Source organism: Sus scrofa, chromosome 2, assembly GCF_054392235.1.
Source record: "Sus scrofa isolate SSC_HxYL_T2T_F1_AM1 chromosome 2, Sscrofa_HxYL_maternal_Yorkshire_Landrace_v2.0, whole genome shotgun sequence".
Taxonomy (NCBI): Eukaryota; Metazoa; Chordata; class Mammalia; order Artiodactyla; family Suidae; genus Sus; species Sus scrofa.
In genome coordinates this window covers 32,429,842-32,452,296 of record NC_139384.1, presented here as the reverse complement: position 1 = coordinate 32,452,296, position 22,455 = coordinate 32,429,842, and the positions used below count along the sequence as shown (strand labels likewise).

The 22,455-nt window shown below is 34.9% G+C and overlaps 2 protein-coding genes across 17 annotated transcripts in view; one reads left to right on the top strand and one right to left on the bottom strand.

Moving 5' to 3' along the window:
• The window catches only part of DNAJC24 (DnaJ heat shock protein family (Hsp40) member C24), a 61,662-nt gene extending 57,027 nt beyond the window's left edge, over nucleotides 1-4,635 (top strand). For all 5 annotated transcript variants that reach the window (XR_014837096.1, XR_014837095.1, XM_085011574.1 and 2 more), the window contains one exon: nucleotides 3,170-4,635. Coding sequence is in view for 3 of the 5 variants with exons in the window: in XM_085011574.1 (XP_084867700.1) it covers nucleotides 3,170-3,300 (131 nt within the window). In the remaining 2 variants the exon portion in view is untranslated. The remainder of the gene's footprint in view (nucleotides 1-3,169) is intronic.
• The window catches only part of IMMP1L (inner mitochondrial membrane peptidase subunit 1), a 75,519-nt gene continuing 57,480 nt past the window's right edge, over nucleotides 4,417-22,455 (bottom strand). For 6 of the 12 annotated variants that reach the window (XM_005661044.4, XM_013994453.3, XM_005661047.4 and 3 more), the window contains 3 exons: nucleotides 5,413-5,523; nucleotides 5,031-5,101; nucleotides 4,417-4,580 (listed from right to left, as the gene is read on the bottom strand). In XM_005661044.4, coding sequence (XP_005661101.2) covers nucleotides 4,568-4,580; nucleotides 5,031-5,101; nucleotides 5,413-5,523 — 195 coding nt within the window. In that variant the 3' untranslated portion in view covers nucleotides 4,417-4,567. 12 annotated transcript variants of the gene reach the window in all.

The window sequence follows — 22,455 nt, the reverse complement described above, 5'->3', positions numbered from 1 at the left end:
ATTTTTATTTATTTTTGTCTCTTTATATGGAATCATAAGTTGTCAGAACAGGGCTTTTAATGTTACACGTTATACTCGTGTACTCAGAGCTTGATTTTTACCCCATTTTCTGACTGTTTCTTAGATGGAAAAGAAAAATCCATCACTCCCCTTTACCGACTGTGAAGTTATGTTGTCTCCTTTCCCATTAGTAGAATTTTAAAACTCAAATCTAACTTGATTTCTCCATTCTTCTGATTAGTTCTGTGAATTGCTTTGGTTAGATTTGTTAAGTTACTTTTTCTAAGCAGAAGCCATGAAAACCACGTGTTTCTCTGGGCAAATGAAGAAATCTTAGTATTTTCTAGAATTTTTATATACTCTTAATCCTGTAACTGTTATTCAGCCTGGGGTACAAATTCCCCAGAGGTTTGTAAAAATTAATAAGAATGCATAAGTAGAAGATAAACAGCCTGTCCTTTCTGAAACCAAGTTTACTGGAATAATTTTTAATTGGAAATTCTTAACTTGGTGCTCTTCTTAGGAAGCTGGGTCACAAGCTGTTTTAACTTAGGAGAATCATGTTTTTGTTTCTGCTCCTGCTCCTGCACTGTGAAATAAAACGCTAGAGTAGAAATTCTTTTTTGCAGTGAATGATTGGAAAACTTGAGGTTTTGTGTAACTGGGGCTCCCAGGGTTGACGATAGTTTGTTTCCTCAGAATAAACAGGAAGGTCTGCCGCTATGAAAATAGAATACAGTAGTGACATTGGTTACTCTGCTTGTTTGTGAAGGGGCTAGATTAGAATACGTCATGTATTAGAAACCTGTCCAGTTGAATATTTTTTGAAAATACAGTATTGCCAGCTTACCACTCAGTATATGTTTGTGTATTTATATTTTATCTAAGACAAATTAGTTCTTCCTATTGTAGTTGATACAACCAGTGTATTTTGTCTACTAATAATTCTTGATATCAAAACAGGGAAAACTGATTTTTATAATTTTTTCTTCTTCAGTAAAATGTTTATAATTATTAGTTTCAGATTTTATTTTTAATTAAGACTGTGGATTTAGTGGTTCAAGCATCTGTTCAGTCAGCAAGTATATGGGCTTTTTGATACAAGTGAAAATGCCAAGATATTGAAGGAAATATACAGCATAAAATCATCAGGAATATCATAAATGTTATTGTCCTCGGGACTCCCTAAAGTAAACTTGACAGTGAAGAAGATAAACAAGCATCCCAACTATAGCCAGTGAATTAATTATAAGCACCTACAGTTAATCTTAAAAGTACAGGATGTCCTTAGATACTCACTTAATGGTTTTTTAAATTGTAAAGATGGAAATAGTCCTTATCCTTCTAAGAAAAAATGCTGAGCAAGAGCTTCATGAAGCCACCATTATTTTTGCAGAAGTATTTAAAAACTGGTCATGTAAGTTTTGCATTTGAATTTGCAGTTTTTAATTGTTCTTAGCAATTGCAAAAAGCAGCCTTGGCAGATGAAATTAAATAAAAAATGTGACCAACTGGACAAATAAAAAAAAACATCATTTGCTGATTCCTTCACAGTTGTTTTTGGAAGATGAAGATTCCGAACAAGAGAAAAGTGGATAAAATCCTATATGATAAATATAGCAAATTAGCAACTTCTTGATATGAGAACAGGAGGAAATTATGCCTTTTGTCATGTGTAAAAGGCATATCTGAAAAACTATTGAGAGATTGAAGTTTATTAGCCTTTCTTACCCCTTACAGTTAGTCTGTTATACAACTTGGTTGTTTTGTCTTCATTCACTATTTTTGAAATGATGATTTATGTGAAGATACCACTTTGCTAAGTGATAGCAGAATAATATAAGAAGAAATTTAACAAGATGTGAGTTTTTAGTCAGCATTAACATTTGGAATCGTCTATGACAAAACTCCACAGTAGCCCATGGTGGCCTCTGCATCATTTACCAGGCACATGTCACCTCACATTGTTTCTCAGTGTTCACTGAAGTGGCAAAAAAACAAGAGGGAGATTTGGCTTAAGAAAACCAATGGTTAGAATATGTACATTTTTAGACAATTTAATAATAAAACAATTCTCTTTTGAAAGCATGCTCTACCACATAGATATGTTGGCTCAGATGAGGAAGATTTTAGCATTTTGTGAATTGGTGTTTTTCTTACTTATAAACATGTAAAGTTGGCTTATTTAATTACTAATTTTTCAAAGACCGAACTTGATTAGAGGCAAATACAAGACAACTGAATTTTTTCTGTCTTTTTCTTTTTTCATGGCATATGATGAAATCTAAGTGTTAAAAAATGGGAAGTTTGAGAATTGAGTGAAGATATTTGATTGTGAGAAATCGTGTCTTTTGAGACATTTCACTTAGCTTTTTTTAAATGACAACAGTAAAATAATGTAATTAGTAATTATTTTTGCTACTTTTTGGTGACAGTAACATGGAATGACCAATGGATCAGATTCTTTCAGCTAAAAGACAAGCATTTCAACTATCCAGGAAGATGACACTTAGAAAACTTCCACCACTAATAGGTGAAATGTTGTATCACATTATCTCCTTTGGGCATCTTACTTCAGTGATTGTCCTTTTGGTTCCTAAATCATTTGTAAGTAACAAACAAATGAACAGTTACACACACACAGCCCCCACAGAAGGAACACCATAGTGTGTGTTTATGTATTTGGGTCAGGATTCATGAAATAATGTAATACCAGAACAGACAGTATTCAGATGTTGAACTTGATAAACAGTCAAGTGAGCAGTGTTTTCTAAAAGGATGTACTGCAGGCAAAGCATTCTCCTTATAGTAAGATAGGTTAGGGCTATTTTTGTTTTTCCTTCACAGTAATACTTTAGATAAACACACTGTTCAGAAGAATGTGAAGTTTATATGAATCTTAAGAAGACAGGAGACTTCAAATAGATTTCATTGGTTGCTTCTGCGTATCTGTTCTCTTCAGCCTGTTGTTTCATAACTTCAATCCATCACCTCTATAAGTAAAGATTTTTAGAAATACTGTCCCATACAAGAATTTTTTTCAAGTTTTAATTTAAATATATTTTATATTGACTGAGCTTCTTTTATTTTGCAGGTTTTTTTTTTTTTTAAAGTGTTAACTAAGTAATTACCTGTAAACATTGGAAATGTTTCTTTGTTTTTTTTGCAGGTGATCACTCCTTTTCTCTAAGTTGCCGATGTGGTGGGAAATACATTGTTTCCAAGGATGAAGCAAAAGAAGTCACACTGATTTCTTGTGACACATGTTCACTAATCATAGAACTCCTTCATTGTCACTGAAATTGGTCAGTAGGTAGAATCCTTTAGTATATTCAGACACATGGAGGAGAGTCCACTCCACCTTGGTCCATTCAAGCAAATGTATAAAGCTGATAAAAAGTAGGATTCTTTTTTTGTCAGCTCTATGATTTGCAGAGAAAATAGAATATTGTCAAGCAAAGGCCACCCAGATTAATAGAAAATTAATTTCATTATTTATATATGTATTTAAAATTTTTATTTGTAGATCACAAATTTTATTTAGTTAATTCCCATCTGGGAACTTTATTACTGGTTCATTTTCTCCAAAGTAAGGGTTTTTCTTTCTTCATATAAGCATGTCTCTTCTTTTGATGGGTCATAGTATCATCATTCTCCTTTACAGTTGCTAAGTTTCTGAAGTAACATGATATCTCTAGCTGTTAGAATTACAGGCCTTTTGTACAACTATCTCAAATTCTCAGGTCATCAGAATTAAGTTAGTCTTTGTGAATAACATGTGAGCCTACCTCTGCCATGATGAAGTCTCAATATGAATATTCATGAGGTTATTTCAAAAAAATAAAGGCCACAAAATGGTAACTGCCAAGAAGGATAGTCTTGGGGTCAGAAAACGTGCCATTGCATTGCTGTATGATGAAATAGACTTTTATAATGTATTGTTATTGATTATAGTAGACTGTAAAGATTTTATTTTTCTATAAATTTAATATTCTTTTGTACAGTATAAGTCAGAACTCATTTAAAAAATTTTAAGGAATCCTTTATGGAATCACTGAAACTTTCTTCCCTATTTCAAATGAATGAACCAAGCATGTGACTTAGCAGATTTTTATTAGGTCAAATTCTTGGTATTTATTTTGTTGGTTTAGACTTATAAGACTAGTTACTACTCTGCCTTGTAAATGTAGCCAAAGTATGAAGCATATTCAAGAGTAGTAAATTACTTTCATTATGCCTGTAAAAGCACAAATTTTAAAGTGAGGTTGTTCCAATTTTACCCCTAAAAATATTTCTGTATCATAAAATTTAGATAACTTATTTTAGAATAATTTTTATCCATGTATCTTGAATAATATACCTTACAGAGTATGTGTTATTTACTCTTTATATTTAACAATTAAAAATAACTATAACTGAATAGCAAATAGTTTATTAGTAAGTACAGGGTTTCAGTGACAATAATAAATTCACTTAGAAGACAATAATCAAATCAAAAGAATAAATGCTTGCTAATCATCAGAAAATCTGTAGCTATTAGGGCTGTCACGCAGAAATCCAAAATCACTCAGAGGCCAAATCTGTAAAATCAAAATGTGATTGAAGACAATTAATAAAGGTGATTTTATAGCATTATATCATAGTCCCTTTTTTCATTCTCTCTGCCATATAATTTAACACTTTCTCCTCGTTCTTCAGTCAGAATAAATTTCTACATCAAAATAAGACTTTAAAAAGTAAACTTCTCTTGAGCTGGAAAAAAGTTTTTCAAAATTAATTTAACTGTGAAACATTTATACAAGAAATAACATGTGTATAGTACATGAATAATATGTGTGTGCCTCAAATAAAGTTAGCTGTAATCTGCTTAAGTGTAAAAAAATCCCATAAATTATCCAGCAGCACCACGTGTTGAGGTCTGTTTTTCTCCTATGTTTGTGATGAGAAGAAAAAGCAAATGAAAAAATAATCCTTACTATGACTCATAGATTTACTACAACCATGACAAGTGCATTACTCCCTGTACTTACCTGGGATATCCCTGCATTACAGCTGGTTGGACTCTAGGCTGCCCTTCTGCAAATGCATATTGATATATGCCCTAAGTATGAATAAGGTTGGAAAAGTTGCAATAAGAGAAAATTTTTGGAGACTCAAAAAAAAGCTTCTTATACTACAACTAAGGTAGTAGAAACTTTACTTTTCAAACAAAAAAAATTATTCTCAATTACTTGTCACAATGGAGGAAGAGGTAATGTTTATAGCTATGAAGGCCAGTGTGTTCATAAAATGTAGTCATTGCAACAATCCATTGACAGCCTTAAGATTTCAAAGTTCATTCTGAAAGAAACTGTGTGTTTTTCCCTCTAGCTCAGAGATGAGAGCTACATTTTAAACAGAAAACAGTAGTACCTTAAAGAAGATACGTCCTCTTATTAGTCCATATGGAACAGGTCCATAGTACCTGGAATCTGTAGAATTCTGTAGATTATCACCTTCTAACCAAACGTGACCTGTTGGCACCTACAATTAGAAAAGAAATCAGCCTCTTTAAAAAAGAAAGAAACCAATCTGGAAACTCTAAATAAAAATCATGTCTTACGGAGGTAGGGAGAAATGTCATAAAGTTCTCTTTCATAAAATAAAAATCCATTCAGCATTTTTGCTGTTATTTCTCACACAATAAAATAACTTACTATATATTAGTAAGTGGTATTCAGGTTTCAACTTAAGACCTATCTTTTTTGCCACAGGGTTCCCAAACATTAATTTGTTACACAAACCCCAAACTGAGGTTATAAGAGATCAAAACAATGTGACAGGGTCATTAATTTAATAGACTTCAAAAGAGGTCATTAGGATGCTGACTGAAAATGTGCCCTCCCGTCTCAATAACAGCATAAGCAGGGCAGCAACTCACTCAGCAACATCCTGGGGCCAATACCCAGGCCAGACCTATTAGAATGCTCATGATGAACTAAATGGTAATTGATTGTGACATCAATTACAAATAATCTCATCATTTTATTGGAGTGGGCTTGTCAGAATTCTAATTAAGATCCTTGTTCTGCCTTTGTACAGGCCATATCTTCAATGCATTATACTTCAATAATGACCATCAGGAACTAGAAGGACCTATTATAAAATCATCAGTTGCAAAATTAATGATGGTGACCTTCTAGTAAATGAAAAGATCCCATCTTCTGTATGTCTTGTGTATTATTAACTGGTAAATCACATAAGTTTAAATTTTTACTCAGTAACAATCTTGAGCATATTTAGAACAGAGTACCTTACTCAAAAAAAAGGCCCTCTGTGATGAGACAGCTACCCATTAATATCCATTCAATATAAACTTTTAAAGATTGCTGCTGGAGAGTAATTTTTAAATTACAATGATTTTTTTTTTTTTTACAGTTTCTGAAATTTGAACTACAAATCAGACCAAAATGATCTACTGGGAAGGAATTAATTTCCCAATTCATCTGACTGGTTATTACTTCAGAAACTTATGTGAAGGAAATATCCCCCTTAGGATTAATAAGAAATAATTAATTTTTTTAAGTGTCACAAATTATTTTTTAAAAAGACTTTATTTTTTAGAGCAGTTTTGGGTTCACAACACAACTGAGAGGAAGGTACAGAGATTTCCCCCTATAGCTCCTTCCCTGACACATGCACAGCCACCCCTGTTACTGACATCCCCCACTGGAGTGGCGAATCTGTTACACCTGGTGAACCTACATTGACATCAATCACCCAAAGTCCGAAGTTTACCTTAGAGTTCACTCTTGGTGTTGTACATTCTATGGATCTGGACAAAAGCATAACGTGTATCCATAAAATTTGGATAGATGTTTTTCACTGACCCCAAATTTTATCTCATCCATCTATCTATCTATCTATCTATCTATCTATCTATCTATCTGAATAGTAAATTCAGTCATAAAGTTAGGGACACCAGTAAAGGCAAAAGAAGAAAAAAAAAATCAAGAAACACGGAAAGATCTTATTCTGCCCATCCCATTGATTCAGTACACTTACCCTATAAAGTCTGTCTTACGTGGGGCCCTGGATCATAACATTATATTGCATCCTGAGTTTTTTGTGTGTTTATTATTTTACAACAGAAAAAGCCAGTAAGACAATAATCATGTCATGATCTTAATTCTTTAAAGCACCTACACCAAAGTTGGAACTCAAATATTTGTTGGTGGTTAATATTAGTAAGTAGAAGTTCTTGTAAAGCACAATCACCTAAATTTCTTCCAAATTTAGTAACTAAAGTTATGAAGTATTACCTGTGGTATAATACAGTTAACAAGTACAGAAAGAGATCTGCTAAGAGTCCCCAAATATATCACCAGAAGCCTTTGGAGGAGTGTGACCCAGGCTGTCCAAACCTCATCCTCAACTGCAAGGGGTGGAACAAAAGAGGGGAGTAATAGTGCAAACTAGTTATGTATACATGGTTTGCTGGTTTATTTAATTAAAACAAACTCATTTGACCCTTAGAACAACCTGTAAAATGCTGTTATTGGAATTTTATAGAAGTAGGTTCAAATATGGAACATGCTACCTCCTACTTATCTGAAGCCCATACATGCTAATACCCATGCATCCATTCACAGTAAAGGGATAATAACCTCTACACTGATGCAGAGTATACAAATCAAGGGAAAACCTCATCACTGGTGGTACCTTTAAACTAAAAAGAGCTTCTTTATAAACTGAAAACCCCTAAGTGTGGGTCTTTTTAGGGCTATACCTGTAGCATATGGAGGTTCCCAAGCTAGGGGCCGAATTGGAGCCATAGCCACCGGCCTACACCACAGCCAGAGCAACGTGGGATCCAGCCACATCTGCACCCTACACCACAGCTCACAGCAACGCCAAACCTTTAACCCACTGAGTGAGGCCAGGGATCAAACCTGCTTCCTCGTGGATACTAGTCAGACTTGTTGCCACTGAGCCATGATGGGAACTCCATGTGGGTCTTTTAAAATCCAAGCACTTACCTCTATTGACCTAACTATCAATTACTCAGTTTCCCAGTTTTCCCATAATTTTTTCAAAAAAAATTGTTTGAAATTAACTCCACTTTTGGAATACATAATTATGATATGGGGTAAGGGTATACACTTTAAAATCTATTTTATGGAGGTGTACTTTATAGTAAAATGTGGTTGTTTTCAGTTTTGACAGGAAGTTTTGAAAAATGTGCACTCCTATGTAACCACCAACTACAACCAGATATAGAACATTTCTATCAAAAAGATCCTTCCTTGTCTAGTCAACCTCCCACCCTATATCTGGTCCCAGGCAACTAGTGATCAATGTTTTCTTACTAAAGACTAGTTTTACTCAAATTTTATATAAATGAGACAGCACAGCACATACTATTTTGTGTCTGACTTTTGTTCAGCAGTTTATAAATGATTAATCCATGCTGTATGTATCAGTCATTCATTCCTTTTAACTGCTGAGTAGCATTCCATTGTAAATCAGTGTCTATCCATGAACCTGTTGGTAGATATCTGAGTTGTTTGCAATTTGGGACTATTACAAACAAAGAACTGTGAACATGCATGTATAAGTCTATTTCTTTTCAGTAAATACATAGTGGTAGAATTTTTGGGTGATAGTGTATGTTTAACCTTACCTTTTCCAAAGTAATTAGAGGGTTTTACATTCCCAGTAGCTACATATGAGTGTTCCTGTCACACCACAACCTTGGTATTTTCAGTTTAAAAAAACTCTGCCATTTCAGTATGCTATCAGTATCACATTGTGGTTTCCATTTGCATTTTTATGATAAGCATTTTTTTCCATGCACCTATTTTTGGATCTTTTGTAAAATATCTATTATTTTGCCTATTTTTAAAATGGATTTTTCTCATTCATTTTAAGACCCTTTATAATACCCCAAGTACAAGTCCTTTGACAGGTATTGCAGATATTTCTTCCCAGTCTGGGATCTTTTTTTGTGGTTTCTAATCTCCTGTAAAGACCGTATATTTTTATGCTCTCGAAATTTCACTTGATTCTTTTTTATAGTTACCATTTCTTCCTTCATTGTATTCACCCTCTAGATCCATGAAAATACTGGTTTTTAGAGCACATATCTGTTAACTCCAATATCTCTGTCACTTCTGGATCTATTTAACTGATTTTTCCTCTGGTTATGGGTTACATTTTCCTACTTTACATATCTAATACTTTGTGATAGAGTTGAACAGTCATCTGTTGTGTGGATTTTGTTGTCTTTTTTTTTTTTTTTTTTTTTTAAAGAGTGTTGAATATTGAGGTCCTTTTTGGGAGGCAGTTAGAGAATCAACTTATGCTGTGGATCAGTTAATGCTTTTCAAGCCTTGTTTCTTCTTTGAGCATGTTAAGTCGAGTGTACTCTTTTATGCTGTACTCTGTAAGGGTTATTCTAGCCCACTCCTAAGGCATGATATTCCAGGGTCTCTACTGAATGCTATGGATATTCAATGAGATATCTTCACTGTGGCTGGTCAGAACTCAAATGGCTCTCAGCCCCATGTGAGCTCTGGGAATTGCTTAGCTGTTCCCCAATAGGTATTTTTTACTCAGTCTCTAAGTTTCACCTTAAGCAGGCACAATTTGTTATTCAGCCCCCAAAACCTATGTAGATTTCTAGAGATTATTCTGTAGCTCTTTTCTTCCCGGTGGTTTGATGCATAAATTCCAACCACTTAAATTTACTTCTGCTCTAATTTCTGTCTCTTCAACTCAGCAAGACACTGTGCTTTGAATTTTCTCTCCTGTGCCTTCTGAAAACTGCCTTAAGGCAGAAGCTGGGGAAAGTATAAGGCCTGCCTTGTTTCCCCTCTCTTTTCGGGATCTGTCTTGTACTGCCTGCTGTGCATTGTCTGAAAACAACTGTTTAACATATTTTGTCCAGTTTTCTAGTTCTTTATGGCAGGAGGGCAAGTTCAGTACCAGTTATTCCATAATTGCCTAATGTTCAAATTATCTAGTTTATACAAGTCTTGGGTTTTTGTTTGTTTGTTTGTTTTAGCATACCTCATAATAGTATGAAGAGACTCCTTTTAGTGAGAACTAAATTTTTTGATGTAAATAGAAGTGTGCCTTTGGCACCTCTACCTCCCCTTCAGTGCATCACCTGTGTGTTTTGTTTTTCCCTTTCTCTATCAAAATCTAGAAAAGATTTGCCAAACTCAGCATGCAATTATGTACAAGCAAGGAAGTTCACTATGGTATTACTTGTATCTCAAAATTGGCAACAGTGTAAATATTCCTCAGTAGGCAGAGGTTAAATAAAATAGTTTACTTACATAATAGCAGACAGCTGGTTATAAAAAAAAAAAAAAAGACTAAAAGATTTACATGAACATAGAGTCAGTGAAAAAAATAACTTACAGGGTGTATTTAGATATAAATATTTCTTTAAAAAACAATTTATGTATTTCAAAATTTACATTTTGTGACCAGTATGTATTAGTTAAGTAATTTTTAAAAATATATATTTGCACACATGTGTCTTAATATGCCTTGGCCCTTTCAGTAATACTTCTGCTTTTTAAAAAGGGAGCACTGTCTACCATGATGCAGATTAGGAAGAGCTTTATTGAACTTTTTTAAAAAAGAATTGTCTTTGGTAGTGGGGAAAGGGAGGGCCCTAACTTCCAATTCATATAGCAGGCTCTGCCTCTTCGTGTAATTCAAGTAAATGACTACAATTAGCAGTATTGTCACCAGACCTCTGGGTAACTAAAATATTAGTCTAGCTAGGAACTCATTTATTTAAACAAACATAGAGTACAAGACATTTTTGGTATGTGCCAAAACACAGAACCTGTCCTTTCTGGTATGAAGTGAGGCAAGGAACAGAACAAAAATTTCCTTTCTAATTCAAAATACAGTTATTCTCTGTTGGATTAACTTACTAGTTATCACTAAATTCAAAATTCAAATCAGGTTAAGAGGAAAAAAATTCTATATAATTCTATAGCAGTATTATTATAATGAAATATTAACAGATAAAACATATTAAAGAACACTTTTAAAATGTATTTTTTAAAGCTGTTATAATTTTATAATTAAAGTTGAAAATGACTCAAACACATTTATAGTAAATGTTTTGCAAATGGCCAAAAATGGAAATCACTATGCCATGTCTTTGTTCATTACTTCTCATAACCAAAACTTTTAAAAATAGATTACTTTCACTTTTGTACTTTTCAAAATATGCCATGCCAACCTGAATGAATGCCTAACACTGAATAATGATATATGAACATGTTTATGATAAATGCCACCTAGAAATTTTTTCTTTTGCTCAAACCTGAATTTTCTCAGGGTCTCAAATGTAGCTAGCTAGCTTTAGGGCTAAATTTTAAAGCATTGAGTCTTTAAATCATTCTTGGTTTTCTTTTCTACGTCAGAGGTTACTTCCTGAGCTATGATAAAAACCTAATTTCAGGGCCAGATAAAAGAATCAAGCCTCCAGTTCTCAGCCATACTTACTGAAGTCTAGTTAAGTGCCTCCTTTATAGTACAAGCAACATATGCAATTGCCTCATGGCCTGCGGGTGTCCATTTAACAAAAGCAGCTTTTGTGAACCAACCCACAGGTGTTACCTTGCTTGATTCAAGTGAAATCTGATGAAAGAGTCCACAATATCAAATAACATATTTACTGTACTGTAATCAACTAATTTATTATTTGATTAAGCAGACTGTCTAATTAAGAAAAAGTTCTGACCGAGGAAGAAGGTATTTGTATGTTTGACCTTTCAAATGTTTCAAAAAACAGAAAATCCTAATAACAGATTGGTTTTTTAATTAACTACTCTTTTGTTTGGCAGATATTTTTAAATTTACAACCAGCAAAGGCAGGGTGTGCACTGGCTCTATTATTGCTCAAGCATCTTTAATAGTTCTTTTAAAATGACCATGAATGTAAAGGAAACATTAATTATTAAAAAAAAAAAAACTTCATAAAGGTAATAAGGAGAAGGGCAAAGTTTCTGGAGTCCTTTTTTTCCTTTTCCTGAATTATGTAGGAAAAGGAGAGGCACAAATATCTTATGAAAGCAATCAGATAAAGAGATTTTTTTCTCTTTTATGTTGGCAAAAGCAAACGGAAGAGGTATATCAAAACTATGAAAGTATTTCATTTTTCCACACATTTTAAAGATTTTGTATTTCAAAGAATGATGAATGTGAAATATAGAATGCATAATTTCTTGCCCAGGAAAAAGTCCATCTGATGAATGTACATTCATAACATTTTAGTCTAACAATACCCAAGTAATTGCTTTTTATGTTACTATCTTCTATATAAGCAGGAACAGGTCAAACTACAGAAACATTATGTGGTTAATGCACATTGTTTTTAATCACAACTTATATAACCAAAATGTAGCCACAGTAAGATGCTGTACATACAGACTACTGGAGAGAATATATGCAAAATGAGATAATTAATTATGATCTAAAAGAATTTCATAAAACCCAGTATTTGCTTGACTCATGCAACAACTAAAGTAGAAACCCCATCAGTAAATGGTGGGGTTTACCCTTCCTATATGCACCAACAAAACCAAAAATAAAAATATGTCAAAAAGTGAATCATTAAATCCCAAGTCAATCAAGTAAAAAGGCTTTTAAGAACACAAGACTGAGAAAAATCATTAATCTTTAATTTTGAAAAATGGGACTGTCTCAAATGTCCATTATGAGTATCTTTGAAAGAAAACTCAAGGAACAGTTTCACTAATACTCCATTTTCATTGACATTCTCCTTGCCACAACTTCTTGCCCACATTTTTCTACCTGAGTATAATATCTGGAGTCAGGATGGACGTGCTCCCAAATGCTAGATGCATGGACAAAGGGATTAACATTTATAAGGACCAAGCTTAACACAGTTAACACACTATTTCAATATACTATTTCTATGCAGTCCAGCTTCTTTTTCTCCCCTCCCCCCTTTAAATTCTGATTTATTACTACCCTACCCAACATCATTCCTGGGGACTGTCATTCTATACTTTAAAAAGGTACCACTTTAGGTTCATAGCCAATAATCACCAAAGAGGAATTCACACAAAAGTTCCAGTAGGCTACACCTACAGCTCTGGGGTGAGGGTAATGATGGGGGATGCTTTTTACTAACAGGTTCTCTTTCATTATTGAGCATCTCCCTGCTGAGTGGGTTTAGAGCTTAGGCTAAGACTCAACTTGCTCATTCCCATAGCTATTGCAAGCTAAGCTCCTTCATCTTCTCCCTAAGTACTCAAAACCTCATCCAGCCTGAAAGGAATCTCTAATGGGTTGTTTTGATGGTGGTTAAGATGTAATCCACAGGTCCTGAGTTCAAATTGTAGCTCTGCCACTTACTAGTTAAACACCTCAGACAGACAGGCTATTTCAATCTCATCTATAAAGTTAGGACTAATAAATGCCTTATAGAAATATTCTGAAAACCAAATGAAGTAACACATAAGGCTCCTAGTACCCATAAGCACTCACTAGATATTAGCTAGAGCTTTTAACAGTTGCTCCAGCTGCTGGATGAATGATGCCTGCTGGGCTTTCTTTGTTCCTGGTTTCTTTTGCAGTCTACCCAGTCCTCTGCAAAGTGAACTATGTTTGTGGTTTTACTCTGGTTATGTTTTTGGTTTTTTTCTTTTACACTATATTCAATTATACAGTTCTGGTACTAGCCAAGACTTTGAATCAGATCCAGTATAATTAAAAATATATATTAATTGTGAATAGCCTTCATATTAGTTACGCTGATTTAATGAAATTCAGTTTTTAAAACTTTGTTCTTAAATGTCATCTGGTCATCCAAATGTGGTAAAGACTAACTTTTTTATTCTTTTAACAGGCATCTTTATTAAGCAGTTTATTAAATATCAAATGCCTATGTTCTTCCTTATGAAGCGTTTACTTCTGCAGAACCATTAGTATTTTAGTATCTCTGGATTAGTATTTTGTATTAGTATTTATTATTAATCTGTTTTTGTTTAACATTAGCTTGAGAATCACCTTAAATTCTCATTTCAAGACTATATCTGTACTCTCATTAATATAGCCTAATGTACCTTCTGTTTCTCCTATTCCAAAAGATGAGCCTAACTTAAGGAAACATGGGTATTTGAAAGGCTAGTAGAATATATTGGTAAATACATGAGTTTTTCCACGTTCTCAGAAAAAGTTAGTAAATCAGATGCATACTATACAGAATATGTTCCTATAAGTTTCCACCGTTTTTTTGTTTGTTTGCTTGCTTGCTTGCTTGCTTGCTTGCTTTTTAGGGCTATACCTGTGGCATATGGAGGTTCCCAGGCTAGAGGTCTAATCGGAGCTGCAGCTGCCAGCCTACACCACAGCCACAGCAACGCAGGATCTGAGCTGCATCTGTGACCTACACCACAGCTCACAACAACACTGGATCCCCTACCCACTGAGTGAGGCCAGGGATCGAACCTGCATCCTCATGGATATTAGTGGGATTCATTTCTGCTGCACCACAATGGGAATTCCAGTTTCCACCAAACTTTGATTCCTGGGACTTCAAATAATTCTTCCCAGTCAAAATTATCCCTATATGGCTTTATTCCTATAGATCAATCTCTGCAGCTCTTTTCAATTTCCTCCGGCCCCAGTGCATAACTGCTTCAGATAGAGATCAGCTAGAAAACTGATTTATATCTGAAATGGCACTAGAAATAGGAGATCAAGAGTATAAAAGTCTGTACTCCAAAAAATGATTAAAATAACATATATAGATCTTTTTGTACTTGATGTTACTAAAGCCTTTATAAAAAAAAGTTGTGTTGCATAATTGTCTTTGATAGACAGACAATTCTCCTACTTGTGTTTTATTCATCAAAACCCACAACTGTTAATGTCTCATATCCTGGAAGTTATTCAGAATGAAATATAGCTTTGTGAACACAAAACTGCCAATTAGGCAGGTGGATGACAGATGACATTTTTGAGAGGATTTTAAGATATAAGAGAATAGCAGAAGATCTTTAAAAAGTGAGGTTGGGAGTTCCCGTCGTGGCTCAGTGGTTAACGAATCCAACTAGGAACCATGAGGTTGCGGGTTCCATCCGTGGCCTCGATCAGTGGGTTAAGGATCCGGCATTGCTGTGAGCTGTGGTGTAGGTCGAAGAGGCGGCTTGGATCTGGCGTTGCTGTGCTCTGGTGAAGACCAGCGGCCATAGCTCAAATTAGACCCCTAGCCTGGGAACCTGCATATGCCGCTGGTGCGGCCCTAAAAAAGACAAAAAAATAAAAATAAATAAATAAATACATACATAAATGAAAAGTGAGGTTGAACTCAAGGCTAGGAGCATCAAAACATTGTTTTGACTAAGAGATCATGAAAACATACTGTGGACATCAAGGAGGGAATAGTATATCTTCCAGATGTTATTTTTGGAAGGCCCTTGTTTTTTTCCCACTTCGTAGAATAATTTAATTGCCACTGTATTCATTTAAAGTGCAGTCTATCTTAGTCTTATTCTATAGGCTGCTACACTACTTCAAAATTATCTCTTCTCTCCATTTTCCAAATTAACATCTCCCCCAGAACCCCTTATTTTAATGTACCACTTACCCCAACTGCTAACACCAAAAGCTTGGGTCTGTCTTAAAACTCTATTCCAAGCCTTCCAACATCCAATCCTGTTTAGACATTCTCTTAATCTTGTTCCAAACTTTGTACTGCTGTCCATTCTTAACATTATGTCCGTTATGCCTTATACCCTATTAACTGGTCTCCCTGCCTCTGGTCTCCTACTCCAAACCATCCTCTATTATTATTCTATACTAATATCAGGATGGTCTTTAAAAATCTAAGTATGGTAATGTTATTCCCCTGCTTGAGACATACAAGGAACTGAACCCTGTTTACCCTTTCATTTTTATCTCTTTTCACTACCCACCCCTCCCGACTATATGTTCCAGGCACAGAAACTTGTTTTTGGCAGCTGCCCAAAGCACAGTGCTGCATTCTCCCTTCTAGACCTTCTGAATATGCTGCTTGCTTAGGCTAACTCCTACTTATCCTTTAGAACCTGAACTCTGTTTTTACCTCCCCAGTACAGAGTAATCCCATCCATCCCAGACTGGATAAATATGCTCTATTACACCATTTTGTAATTCCTTTTCTGTTCCTCTAGCTTGACAACCCACTCCTAAAACTGTACTGTGCATCATGGTAACCACTGGTAACATATGTGACTATTTAATTTTACAAATTATATAAAACTAAAAATTCCGTTCCTCAGATACACTAGCCATGGTTCCTATGCTCATGTACCTAGTGGCTACCATGCTGGACACTGCAGATATAGAATATTCCATTTTTTGCAGGAAGTTCTATTGGATAACACTGTAGGCAGGGACTTCATCTACTCTAAGATGACAGTGGACCTCAGTAAGCAATCGGTAATGTTTGGGGAATTAGGAGTTCCTGTCGTGGCTCAGTGGTTAATGAATCCGACTAGGAACCATGAGGTTGCGGGTTCAATCCCTGGCCTCGCTCAGTGGGTTAAGGATCCGGCATTGCTGTGAGCTGTGGTGTAGGTTGCAGACACGGCTCGGATCCCACATTGCTGTGGCTCTGGCGTAGGCCAGTGGCTGCGGCTCCGATTCGACCCCTAGCCTGGGAACCTCCACATGCCGCGGGTGCAGCCCTAGAAAAGACAAAGACAAAAAAATGAAATAAATAAGTAATGTTTGGGGAATTAATGAATGCATGAATTAATAAAAGGAAAGTTGTGAAGTTATTGTCTGGCAAATCTACACACCCCTGTAACGTCCAGAAGGCCATTTAAGTCTTCTCTCCCAGCCTGTAAGTCCAGGGATTCCTGCTGCTCCTAAGGCACAGCCTCACTATAGAAGATGCTTGAAAGCTAGGATTGGTTTGAGGTTGGGTCCATTTACAGTTAAGGTCAGAAGTCCCTATCAGTCTATTTCCCCAGACCTACTCTATCTCTACATAGGGAAGTAGGTCAAATTTCCAGTCTGCTCAGATGACAGGTCTCTCTAATCCTACCTTACTTAGTCTCATCCATACAATGTACAGGAAACAGATCAGAATCTTAAGTTGCATCTTAGGTAAGTTACCCTATAGTTTTAAGTACTTTGTTTCCTTTCCCTGTTGGCTCTGTATGGGTGTGTAGTGGTGATGCAAGCACTAGCTATGCTGAACTAAATTAATTCCTAATTTTCTTAAAATAGTTACAAAAATTCTAACCCAAGAGGAAAGCACTCTCATATATATAGGCTAACAGATCAAGGGCTTATAATGCCAATATCTTCCTGCTAATTTACTATCTTCAACTGTCTTATAGCATGCATACCTGCTGTTTTCCATTCTTATTTTAAGTAGAGAATAGTTTAGCGGAGTGAGAATGCTTTTATAAACTAAGATTAAGTGGGTCACAGAAACCTGCAGAATTTTAATTACCCAAAGTGGTAACACAAGAACTTCAGTTAGTTGCTTATTTCAGAAGACATTTGAACATATTCCACCCAGTCAGCAACAAGCTTTCCAGCAGATCACGGTCTCAGATTAGGAAGCCAGGTGACACGTGGAGCACATCTCTTTACTACCATCAGAGTTGGCGTCTGCCTTGGATGCTTAGGTTGAACAGCAGTGTTACAATTTTGGTTTTCGTGGTAAGTTTTTACAATTACTTTTAAGTAAACTAAAAGTTTTTACAATTACTTTTAAGTAAACGAAAAGCAGAGGTCTCATAAAACTTGCAGATAAAGATAAACGTAATATGGCATTTTACTGAATTGCATGCATGCCTCCCCAGATTCACAGCGAGGGCACTGACTTGGGAACTCTGAGTGGTTGAAATATTTTTAGATGAGCAAAGCACATTAATTTCACAAGACTTGCTACTGTTTCAGTAGAAATGTTGATGCCAATAGTTATATACATATATATATATATTCAAACATACATTAAGATAAAATACATTTCTACAAAATGTTTTATAAACTACATATTATTGTTAAACTAAGATCAAATTAATCTGAAAATGTTGAGAGAACACATCAGAAAATACGTTGTGGGGGCCTCAAAGATGATTCTTTAATGTTAACATCAGAAGAACAACACCTCAGAACTGTAAACAATAAGTCAAATTTATCTTCAGAATTGTGTTAGCTATAGGATGAAAAGTCACGTCATCTCCCCCGTGAACTTGACTTTAGCAAAAAAGTAAACATATTTCCTCTGCATCAGCTGCAATCAAGGCATTAGCAGTATGCCGTGATTGATTACCCTGGGAGCCGTTGCTGAGAAATGGAAGTGAAGCACAGGTTTTTATCACTATAGTCTGCAAAAAGCAAGTCCCTTGTTTAGATATCCCAGTTGTAATAAGTGACATTATTAGGCAGTTCTTCTATTTAAATGACATAAGGATTTAGTGTATCAGCAGCTTACAATAAACAAGCCCTTTCAATCTGATGATTCCTCTCCCTACACTAGAAGTACTTTTTCTGTTTATAATACAAGTGGTAATAGAAGACCATATGGTTGTGACTTTTAGCTAAAGTAAATAACATTTAAACAAATAGGAAAACAGCTTTAAGATATTCAAGGATCTGAACTATAACCTAAATAGACCGTACACAGTGGGGATTATTAGTTTTAGCTTTATAAAGTGACCATTTTCTAATGCTGCTCAATTAGTGAGATTGTTTTTCCGTTTGGCAATGAGTTTTATTTAAATATTTTCCAATACACAGTAAAACAGCTTTATTACTGGCATAGTGTCCCATTTCCAAGTTCTCCTTTTAAGAACACTATACCACTAGAGCATCCTGAGAACAGTCAATCAGTTCTTTCTGAAATGTAGAACTGTCTCTATGCCTAATGTTTCTGCCAATAACAATAATGATTTTATTAACATATTCTATAATTCAAAAAGAAAAATGCAAGAATTACTACACTTATTCATCTACCATCACTCTACTCTGGTAGCAGACTAGCAGCTGATGAACATTTCACCTTTTGTGTATGACACTGGAATTTGTGGTATCAAGAACCAAGAAGTAAAAGCAAAAATGCAATTTTTTTCTAGGAAGTACAGATACATTTCCTTTAACAAAAGCAAAAGGTTGCTACGTTTTAACTACAGGAAACTACTGAAATCTCCACAATCATTTCAGTTAACATGTGACTGAGAAACTGAAAGTCAGTAGTGTTTTGATTATTTGAAAGATTTAGAAAAAAAGATTCTTCATTTTGTAATAACCGCTAGAAAGCGTAAGTTTACACTTACATGAGCAGTTCACCAAATTCAGGCAACAACTTATCCATCATTAATCTGCCAATCAATTAAAAAGATGAAAAAAACAAAGTACCTATTTAGTAGTTAAATATGTCCAAAGGCACGTCATTTCTACTGAAATGTAGAAAATTTTCATTACAAAACAACCTAATTAATAGGTACTGCATGTTGCAAGGGAAACAGAGCCTTCACAGTGAAAAAACAAAAACCAAAAAACAAAACACCACCATACCATTTCTGGGGAACCAAATCTTCCCTCAAGATGACAGCAAGGTTTTAGGAACAACTATTTCAAATACTAACAATAGGTCAAGTAAAACAAGGACTGAAAGTTGACCACTGGATCAACAGAGAAGTCAGTCATCAAGGACTCTTAACAAGAACGGTCTCAATGAAGTGCTGAGGACCAAAGTCTAACTGTAATCAGCTCAGAAGAGAATATGAAGTTCAGAGTGGAGTCAGTAAGTATGCACAACTCTTTCCTATAGAAGGATATGGTATCAAAGAGGTTTGTTTAGATAGGGGGTTTTACAGCATGTTTGTTTGCTAACAGAAACTTCCTGTACTTCAAATTGCCTAACTGTTAACACAGTTAACGCTATGGATTAAAATCACAGCCCAGGACTATCACACAATGTTATCCTGAAAAAGATGACAAAGTGTTTTTCTTTTTTTCTTCGTTAGCTTTACAACAAAATTTTAATGTATTTCCTGAGTCCTGGCCCAATATTTCCTAGGGGGATGGGGACTACATCATATCAGCTTTTACTCTGTATTTTGCCCGCTGTGCAAATCAATAGGAGAATATCAGTTCATTTAATGTATTTCCTAACTGCTAAATGCTTCTACTTTTAACTGAATTATTTTTAGCAAATTAGTGGCTTCTAGGAGCAAACAAGAATTCCTGTAGTACAGAAAGGGAGGTTATTCAAGATGTTTGAGCTGAGTACAATTCGTTTCTTTTGAGAGTCACAAGTTAGGCTCATATGCTATAGTCAACACTCAGCCCATAACCCAAGGAAAAAATTATTGCCTTCAATAGCATCAAAATAGGCAAAACGCACTGCTTAGTTTCCAAATGCTTAATGTAAAAAATAAATCATGGTTTGTAAGTGTTGCCTGCCACATGTACTTTTAGAACTCTGGAATGAATAAAATGGTTCCACATCGCTTAACCAATGGTCAGTTTACATTTTGGTTTTTTTTTTTTTTGCCAACATAAGAACAATGCTATTTCTTTCATATACTAAACTCTGTATTCTACGTTCCAAATGATAATTTTTGTGTTTTGCTTTCTGAAGCACCTACTTAGGAGAATAAATTTTTTGCCTGAAATTCAATACACATTTAATATACACCATACTTATGCAGCTCAATCAAGATTGAACAGTAATGTCTTCATCTTATAAACAACAATGGCTTTTCTAAGAGGATGCAGAGATAAGGGGAAGAAACCCCTCTCATGAAATACAGCACCAGTGTGCTTCGGAGATAGCTGGAAAAGGGAACCCTCTAGAGGGACAGAATGCAAACAGTTTGGATATCTCTTCAGAGTGCTCCAAACTTGGATGAATTTTTGTTATAAATCACCTTGATTAATGGAACACATTTGCCAAAGAGGTTCTGTAATAGCTATACAATTCTTATGGCTTAAAAAATTCAGCCTAGAAAAATTGGTGGGGATGGGAAGCCTTGAAAAGTCACTGGCTTCTCTTTCAGAACTAATACTGGCCCTGATCAGAAATTTTAAAACAGTTTGAAACATTTTAAAGCATTCTCTCAATGTTTTAAAAACATTTTAAAACATAAATTGTACAAATGTATTCTTAGGTCTGTCTCCCAAGGCAACAGAAATAAAAGCAAAAATAAACAAATGGGACTTAAACTTATAAACTTTTGCACAGCAAAGGAAACCATAAACAAAATGAAAACACACCCTACACACTGGAAGAAAACATCTGCACATGATGTGACCAAGGGATTAATTTCCAACAGATACAAAGACCTCATATAATTCAATAACAAAAAAAAGCAAATGACCCATTGAAAAGTGGCCAAAAGACCTAAATAGGCATTTCTCCAAAGAAGACATACAGATGGCCAATAAATGATATCATTTATATGTGGAATCTAACATACGACACAAATCAACACATCTGTGAAGCAAAAACAGATTCACAGAACAAATTTTTGGTTGCCAAGGGGAAAGGGAGGGTCAGAGAGGGAAGGATTGGGTGGTTTGGATTAACAGAGGCAAACTATTATATACAGGAAGGATAAACAGAAAGGTTCTACTGTATAGCATGAGGAACTATATGCAATATCCTGTGATAAACCATAATGGAAAAAAATAAGAAAGATAACATATATATATGTATGTATGTATAACTGAGTCACTTTGCCATATAGCAGAAATTAACACAACACTGTAAGTCAACTATACTTCAATAAAACTAAAAAAAATAGTTGCCTTTTTAAAAATAATACAGACATACATTTTAAGGGAAGGACAGTTTGATGAGATGGGAGTAAAAATAATAATAGTAAATAGAGGATTTGGGGGAGGGGAAGTAGTGGCACGGTAAAGAATACAGATTCTGGATAGAGCCAGGCTTCCTGTGTTTGAATTCCAACTGTTTCTCTTACTAACTGAAATCAGGCAATTTATTTAACCTCCCTGTTGTTCAGTTTTCCCATATGTCTATTTACCTTCACTAGGTTACTGTTATGATGATTAAATAAATTATCTCTGGTAAAGAATTTCAACAGTGTCTGGTATGAGTAAGTACATAATTAAAGTGCTGGTCGATATTATTACAATTATATTTGTACACTTATAAACATGAAAAGCAAAATGAATGGAATACACCTGGAACAAAACGGCAGTGTGCCCTAATATATCCTTTCATCAAACATAAAAATTGGACGAATGTTTTCCTTAAAAAGAATATTCAAAAATTTTACATCTTACAGACCTATGGCTATTTTCTCTGATTACATAGCTGAGATTTTATCTAAATCTTTTCACCCTTATATTCCTCCTCTAATAATTTTAAAAGAAAACAATGGTGTACACACTGTCCATAGAACAACTATGTACAGATACACAGATAATGGACGCTATCCTTTT